General features: G+C 36.6%; 2 protein-coding genes and 1 non-coding gene across 3 annotated transcripts; all 3 read left to right on the forward strand.

The window, feature by feature from the left end:
* The first annotated feature begins 1907 nt into the window (after positions 1–1907).
* TRNAM-CAU (transfer RNA methionine (anticodon CAU)) lies at positions 1908–1979 on the forward strand. Its single transcript has one exon. It is a non-coding gene; the product is annotated as a tRNA-Met (tRNA).
* Positions 1980–3471: 1492 nt separating this feature from the next.
* LOC111010495 (stem-specific protein TSJT1) lies at positions 3472–4837 on the forward strand. The gene is made up of 4 exons (XM_022283951.2): positions 3472–3793; positions 3892–4132; positions 4238–4358; positions 4439–4837. Exons 1-4 carry the CDS (start codon positions 3582–3584, stop codon positions 4627–4629), a joined length of 765 nt encoding a protein of 254 aa, XP_022139643.1. The 5' UTR covers positions 3472–3581; the 3' UTR covers positions 4630–4837.
* Positions 4838–5346: 509 nt separating this feature from the next.
* LOC111010494 (lanC-like protein GCR2) lies at positions 5347–7338 on the forward strand. Its single transcript, XM_022283948.2, has 6 exons — positions 5347–5611; positions 5679–5857; positions 5942–6053; positions 6141–6257; positions 6350–6664; positions 6852–7338. Exons 1-6 carry the CDS (start codon positions 5441–5443, stop codon positions 7188–7190), a joined length of 1233 nt encoding a protein of 410 aa, XP_022139640.1. The 5' UTR covers positions 5347–5440; the 3' UTR covers positions 7191–7338.
* The last annotated feature ends 684 nt before the right edge of the window (positions 7339–8022 follow it).

Genomic DNA, 8022 nt, shown 5'->3' on the forward strand with positions numbered 1-8022 from the left:
TAAATGTCAAAAGAGCTCCATCGATCTGGAACGAGGGATAGGGCTAGAAAGGAACGAAGGGGGAAGTTGGGAGGGGGAGCTCTCCGATCTGAAATGAAAGGGAGCTCTCCACTTCGTGCTAGATTTGGAAGTCGATGGCATAGGCGAAGTTCGCCGGAGAAAAGCCATGTAAGAAAAAGAATATAGAAGAGATAGAGAGGAGATTTCAAGACGACAACCATGTTGACCATAATGCTGACAACAACGAATGCCATTGGAGAAAGGAAGGAAAAGGAGAAGAGAGAAAAAAGAAAAAGGAAGAAGATGTCAACTTATAGTCTAATCACCAAAAAAAAAAAAAAATAATATTAATATAATTTGTCAAGCAAGTAAGCCTAATCAACATATAATTGCTATGACTCCACGGACTATTTAAAACCATTTTTTAAATCTTAAGAATTAAAAAATTTACCTTTTGAAATTTCAAGAATCAAAAGGACACTGAACTCAAATCTTATCAACTAAAAGTATATTTTGCTCGATCATCAATTAAATTTTAACAGCTAAGCTGTACCAATCAGCAAAATTCATCAAATATTTATCAAATCAGTTTGGTTCATTTGATAAGAAATTTTGATAATACTTCAATTGTAAAGGTATAGAAGTCAGAAAATTTTAAGAACCAACCAAGTATTAGGCTCTACGAGAGATTTTTTAGTTAGTAGCCATTGGGCCTGGTCAGTCTTCAGGCCCATTGTAATTGAAAAGATTACAACAAGCCCAATTAAAAATGGCTCATAATTCCAAGGATGGATCAACCTTTTAATTTTCAAGGTTGTGTTGGGATATCTATATATGACATTCGAACATTAATATTTTGTTTGAGAATATATAATCAATAAGATTATAAATATAACTGATTAGATTATGTCCAAGTCGAGTCATATTTATTTATAAATCTAATAATATATATATTCATGAAAATGGCAAGAAATAGATTAATGAGAAACTGTGCAAAGATGGAGAGAAATTATTAAAAAAAAAAAAAAAAGAAAGAGAAAGACAAAACCATCACTGTTTATTTTTTTATCAACTATAAATAAATTTTAAAAAAGTCGACAAAAAGGAAACTTTGAATGTTAAATAACCATCAATAGGATTGTAGGTAATTCTCCTTCAACAACATTACTTAATGGATTTAAGGTATTTACATCTTCCTTTAAAAGTTGAGCTAAAAAAAAATCCAGCAATTTAAGTTTGAAATTTCCTCCCTACTATGTTTAATTTAGTTATATATATAAACAAATGGATGTTTACTAAATATTGTTTTTTTTTTCAAATGTAAAAGGGCAGTAATTAAAGGGATTGTTTGACCTAAGAATTAAATTAATGTAATCTTAAGAAGATTATGCCAGTACAAATTTACTTATTTTACAAGCCACACAAAAATTAAAATTCTTATAACATACTCTTTTCGCATAGTCAAGATATAGACTATATAAACCGCAATGGGTGATCGAGTGGTTATTAATAGTCAATAAAAAAGTTAAAAATTAAAAAGAAATGAGTTCAAACGCGTGATACCTAAAATTAGATATCCTACCAATTTAGCGTCATACTTGATAATTTGAAAAAATTCATCAAATCTAGCTGCTAAAAGAAAAAAAGATGCTGCACACTTATTTGAAACTATTCATTTATTTAATTTAAAAGTGTTATTGGGTAAAATAAAATTTCAGAGTGAAATTAATTTTGAAGTTTTAAACTTTTTATAGAAAAAAAATATATATATTTGAAATCTATAGATTAAGAAGTTTAAAAATCCGAGATATTTTTGTTTTTTTTTTCCAAATTAAAGCCATTTCATTTAAAAATCTCAAAGTGTAACTTAATAATCATATATAATTTAAAGCACTCAATTCTCAATAATCAGAGTGGCGCAGCGGAAGCGTGGTGGGCCCATAACCCACAGGTCCCAGGATCGAAACCTGGCTCTGATAGGTAAAGGCTAAAGGCTTCTGTTTGTTTGTTTCTTTTTATTTTTCGAGTTTTATTAGGAAGTGGACCTTTAGAGAGATTGGGCTTTTGGGCCTTTTCTGAGCGCCCCAAAAAATACTAAGTTAATTACATTTTTGTCCCTCAATTTTAATTTCGGTCTATTTCGATCTCTTTTCAATTTCTAATTTATTAATATCCTCAAATTATTAATGATTTTGTTTACATTTTTTATTTTGAAGAATGAAACTATATATAAAAAAAGAAATTAAAAGTTATGATCCATATACATTTAATTAAGATTTATCCTTTGGTTAAAATTCAACCACTTTACAAATTGTCAACAAATTTGGTCATTTTCACTCTCATAATATTATTATTTCAAATCATTCAATCAATTAATGGAATCAATTCATGGCCAATCTGAACATAATTCAAACGTGTATCTCTAATCAAAAGGTCGTGAGTTCGAATCCCTACCATTTAACGTTAGAGAAATCACATCTCCACTTTCACGTATTCCAGAAACACGTATATTAAAAAAAAAACGTATCCAAATACTTTCAAATATAAAACTTATATATAGACTACACAATGATAAAATTATGTCATACCAAGTCCAAAATTAGCGAGTCAAACAACTACCTGTAGAATATAATACTCTAATACGACATAGCTATATCTGGGTGCTGGGTTGGGCTCATCTTCTAAAAACAGACCCACAGAATTGGAAGATTTGGATGACACCTTTCATACCAAACCACAACCTAATTCCATGTTTGTTTTTTTACCATTATCATCACAACTCTCACTCACTTATTCCTCTAACCAAACTTCTACTGTTCTTGGCTGCTATCCCCATGTGAAGACAGCTTGTTTGTTTGAATCTATACATGTTTCCACAACCGACGTCTCTATGATTATTGTCCTACTCTAAATCCAAATCCTTTGTAACTTTACTTGTAGTTTTATTCAAAAGGATTCGTTTTATTCTTCATTTATCTACTTATGATTCTTCTATTGTCTAGTTAACTATGTTATGATTCTTCTATTGTCTAGTTAACTATGTTAGATTTCACTTGATAGAGGATTGTTTCTAAATTTGGATGTAATAATACCACAAGATTCACACTATTAAATTTTGATATAGGACGAGAATTCATACTTATCACGTTTTAAATTTTGATCTAAGCAACAATCGTATCATTAAGGTCCACATTAATGCTTATCATTGTCCTGACACGTCCTTGATATTGTGGATTCCTTTTGCCAATTACCACCGCCTGAGCCGACAGATTTACAGTTCTGACTCTGAAGTGTTGATTAACAAATCAGATAAATCTCAATCCCCACGAACATTAAACTAAAATACTAAGAAAAGGATAAGCACTCCTTGAAAAACGAGAACCTTATCCCATTCCATCACACAATGGAAAATCCACGCCCACAATAATTACACAACATTTCCATACCATCTCTGCCCTTCTTTTTGCCTTTTATAAGGCTGGCCTTTGGTAGCTCCAAGTCCTCTCCCTCTCCCCTCTCTCTCTCTGCTTCTGGTTTGGTTTCGATCTTGAGGAACCCCCCAATAAGTTGTATTTCTCAAAATGTTGGCCATTTTTCACAAAACTTTTGCACACCCACCTGAGGAACTCAACAGCCCTGCATCTTTCAGTGGCTCTAAGACTCCTAAGCTTCCTGAAGAAACACTAAAAGAGTTTCTTTCTCGTCACCCTCACAACACTTTCTCTGTCAACTTTGGTGAAGCGGCTGTTCTAGCTTATGTTCCTCCTGACCGACCTTTCTCTCTCCACCAGAGGTAACTTCGTCTTCTTCTCTCTCTCTCTTTAGAATACTGGTTATGATTTATGAATCCAAACAGTAGATGAAGTTTTTTTTGGGTGAATTTGGGTGCAGGCTGTTCTGTGGGTTTGATGAAATATACTGTCTGTTCTTGGGGAGCTTAAGCAATCTATGTGCACTCAACAAGCAATACGGTCTATCAAAAGGCTCAAACGAGGCCATGTTTTTGATTGAGGCCTATAGGACACTTCGGGACAGAGGTCCTTATCCAGCTGATCAGGTTCTCAAGGACCTTGATGGCAGCTTTGCCTTTGTTGTTTATGACAGCAGGGCTGGTGCTGTTTTTGCTGCCTTGGTATCTACACAACTTCCCCTTCTCTCATTTATCTATCTAACTCTTTCAAATGGGCAATTTGGCATTCACAAAATGTGGCTAATTGATGGGTGATTCACTAAGCAGGGTGCTGATGGGGGAGTGAAGCTGTATTGGGGCATTGCAGCAGATGGGTCAGTGGTGATATCAGATGATGTGGAGGTCATAAAAGAAGGCTGTGCTAAGTCATATGCACCCTTCCCAACTGGTAATGTTTTTGATTGATTATGGGAATGGAGTGGAATATTTTTCTTGTGATTGAGAATTTTGTTTTGAATGAATGAGCAGGATGCATGTTCCACAGTGAGGGAGGTCTAATGAGCTTTGAGCATCCATTGAACAAGATGAAGCCAATGCCTAGAATTGACAGTGAAGGAGCCATGTGTGGAGCCAACTTCAAGGTTGATGTGTATACAAGAGTGAACAGCATTCCAAGAAGAGGCAGTGAAGCTAATTGGGCTGAATGGGACACCAACTAGAAGATACTAGATACATCTCATGTAACTTAGAGAATAAAAATTTGTCTTTGCCTTCTTACTTGGTCACCCAAAGTGAGCTCAGAAACTTCTTCAAATGTGAATAAACAAATAAAATTGATGAAAACTTGAGGATGTTCTTAGTGAATTTGATGAGAAACGAAGCTCAAATGTAAGAAACGTTTTATCAAACACTTGGCCGGCACTATGACATTTCTGTCTTCTTTCTGTAGTTCCTTGTAGAACTCTGTGGAAAGCTAAAGCTTCAACTCGATTTGGTTTTGGCAGATATACTTCAAAAACTAGTATGATAGAATGAAGGACGGAAGTTTCTGACCTCGTAAAATAGGCTGAAGAGCTCGAATCCACCTTGTTCTTGTTCTTACAGTGTAGTAAAGTGATAAATATGATGATGATACCTCCATCAAACGCCGATACCTAATCAATCGCACAGAAATTAATCAAATTATCAACATTCAGGCGTAGATATGAACCCACTTGAATCGCAATCCAAAAAACGTCCAAATTTTTACCAAAATGTCGATCGAAACAGACGGTCCGATAGAGCCACGCTTGCATTTGAAGTTTCACGAACTTGTTCACACACAATGACACAATTTAGTCACAAAAACTTAATTTTCGCTCGTATATTTGGCGGGAACTAAAAAATTAGTAAAATCAGAGTATTTTTCAGAAAAAAAAATGGTATGAATGAACACGTGTTGGCTCCGGCAGTGGAATCAGCAACAGCAATCGTCTGCCACGGGCTTCAGCTTTCTGCAGAGACCGACACCATCGGAGAAAGCCCACGGAAATGGCCGACCGTTTCTTCCCAAACCAAATGCCGGACTTCGTGGCCGAAGCGCCGGCGGAAGAACTCGCAGCATCCGATTCCGATGCTCTCACTCTCACAGAGCTCCTTTCTCTGCCCTACGCAGCGCTTTCTGATCACTTTCGAAAGGCCGCTTTCGACCTCAAAGAAACGGTACTGAGAATTTGGATTTGTGGGTTCTCTAGGGTTTTGTTTCTGCGTCTGACATTTTCGGTTTCAGGTCGTGAGGGAAACGTGGACGTCGAAAGAAAGCCATCCGCGGGATTGGACTCTGTACACTGGGGCATTGGGGACGGCTTTCCTGGCTTTGAAATCCTACCTAGTTTCCAACAATGAAACTGATCTCAAATTATGCTCTGAGATCGTCACAGCCTGTGATTCTGTTTCTACAGATTCGAGGTGATCTTTCTGGTTCACTTGCTTGTCTTGTATTGATCTGATTCCATGTTATGGTGAAATTTGTTGTTCGCTTGCTTTGTATAGGCGTGTATCGTTCATTTGTGGGCGAGCTGGAGTTTGTGCTCTTGGTGCAGTTGCAGCAAAGCTCGCCAACAATGGAAGGCAAGTCAGCCATTACTTGGAAAAATTTGAATATGTAATGCTTTTTCACCATTGATTTCATTTCATTTTGATTATGAATGTTTGTTGAACTTGAGACCCATTTACATGCCTGTGAGAGCAGATCAAACCACCCGATGATTTACCAAATGAACTGCTGTATGGCAGAGCAGGGTTCTTATGGGCATGTCTGTTCCTAAACAAGCACATTGGTCACAACACCATATCTAACACCATTATGGTATGTTATTATGCTGACAATAAACTACATTTGATCTTCTTTACTCGAGAATCTGCATAACTCGACGTCTAATGGATTGAGATTTTGGGTAGAGATCAGTTGTCGATGAGGTTATTGAGGCTGGTAGGCAATTGGGTAAGAAAGGGAAATCGCCATTGATGTATGAATGGCATGGGAAGAAGTACTGGGGTGCTGCCCATGGACTAGCTGGAATTATGCATGTCTTGATGAATGTGAAACTACAGCCAGATGAGGCTGAGGATGTTAAAAGTACGATACGTTACATGATTAAAGATCGGTTTCCGAGTGGCAATTATTGCTCAAGCGAAGGAAATGAATCCGACCGTCTGGTGCACTGGTGCCATGGAGCCCCTGGGGTTGCACTTACCCTCATAAAAGCAGTTGAGGTATTCGTTTCCGTTCGTGCTTTCACAATGCCTGTAATATCGTAGTAATCGGATTATCTTCTGTTGGGTTGGGCAGATTCAACCGAGGAGTATAAACTTTTTACTTAAGTGTTATCCAGTTTAGTAAGAGATTCAGTCACTATATGAAATGAAACTATCAACTGATCTCTTTGCAAACAATCACCAGATTTTTGGAGATGACAAGTTTCTGGAAGCAGCAATGGATGCTGCGGAAGTCATTTGGAACCGGGGTCTGCTTAAACGAGTTGGGATCTGCCATGGAATTAGCGGTAACACGTACGTGTTTCTTTCGCTCTACAGGTTGACTGGTGATACCAAATACTTGTACAGAGCCAAGGCATTTGCATGCTTTCTGCATCAGAATGCAGAAAGGCTAATTTCAGAGGGGAAGATGCATTCTGGAGATCGCCCTTATTCCTTGTTTGAAGGAATTGGGGGAATGGCATATCTCTTTTTTGACATGGTTGAGCCCTCTGTAGCAAGGTTCCCATCTTATGAACTTTAAGGTTTTTTATACTTATTTGAGAGTGAGACACTTACAATGTACAAAAATTAGTTCAGTTGAAACTTGACAACATTTTAGATACTGCAGAGTTTGTAAGACTTTTTCCCTCTGGCCTTTAGTGAAATGTATCATGAACTTAAGCGGATAAGTTATGGTAAATTTTAATCTCTTATAGATACTAAACACTCTTCCTCGGTAGGTTAACTTTTTTTTTTCCTATCAAATTCTTGATTAAATATATGAAAGTGTTGGGAGAATTAAAAATACTATTGAAACTAACCTTTTCTAATGTTAAATATTTACCCTCATTCTTATACTAATTGACTCAAATTAAATACTAATTTATATCGTCAATCTTTTTAATATTGTAATTGGAGATGGGGCTTTCAAGCTTGGAATTTGGGTAAAAGATGGCATAACTGCCACTGGTTAAACATTTCAAAGCCTGTTGAAATGTAAGGTTGGGCTAGGGTGTGCAAATATTACTCTTTTTTGAGCAGGCAGTTCACAACTGAAGCGAAGAAAAGACTGGATCAAGAAAAAGGGTGCTACGACTACGAGTAGTCTACCCCACGTACCTAACCTTTGTCAATTGTTTTTGTGGTTGCAGACAGGGTGAGTAAATATGCTCATTTTCTTCCCTCGAAACATCCTTTTTCTGCAAAGATAGTAGCAGATGTATTCGTAAAAGTGGTGCTTTGTCAACTGTTTCAGTGTTCTTGAGCCATTTTTGGAGTGAATTGTTTCGTTTGCATGAAACCCTGTTGCGCAAAAGTACTTATCATCCTCAAACGGAAGTTGTTAATCGGTTTTTAGAGACCTATTTATGATG

This window comes from Momordica charantia (assembly GCF_013281855.1).
Source record: "Momordica charantia cultivar OHB3-1 chromosome 11 unlocalized genomic scaffold, Mcharantia_2.0 BLBB01000011.1, whole genome shotgun sequence".
NCBI classification, from domain to species: Eukaryota; Viridiplantae; Streptophyta; class Magnoliopsida; order Cucurbitales; family Cucurbitaceae; genus Momordica; species Momordica charantia.

What these genes read in the sequence shown, in the direction of transcription:
- LOC111010495 (XM_022283951.2), top strand. Translation starts at nt 3,582, where the DNA reads ATGTTGGCCATTTTTCACAAAACTTTTGCACACCCACCTGAGGAACTC. An exon ending in GTGCTGTTTTTGCTGCCTTG is followed by an intron (nt 4,133 to 4,237) that starts GTATCTACACAA and finishes TTCACTAAGCAG; the next exon opens with GGTGCTGATGGGGGAGTGAA. An exon ending in ATATGCACCCTTCCCAACTG is followed by an intron (nt 4,359 to 4,438) that starts GTAATGTTTTTG and finishes ATGAATGAGCAG; the next exon opens with GATGCATGTTCCACAGTGAG.
- LOC111010494 (XM_022283948.2), top strand. Translation starts at nt 5,441, where the DNA reads ATGGCCGACCGTTTCTTCCCAAACCAAATGCCGGACTTCGTGGCCGAA. An exon ending in CTTTCGACCTCAAAGAAACG is followed by an intron (nt 5,612 to 5,678) that starts GTACTGAGAATT and finishes TTTCGGTTTCAG; the next exon opens with GTCGTGAGGGAAACGTGGAC. An exon ending in CCATATCTAACACCATTATG is followed by an intron (nt 6,258 to 6,349) that starts GTATGTTATTAT and finishes GATTTTGGGTAG; the next exon opens with AGATCAGTTGTCGATGAGGT.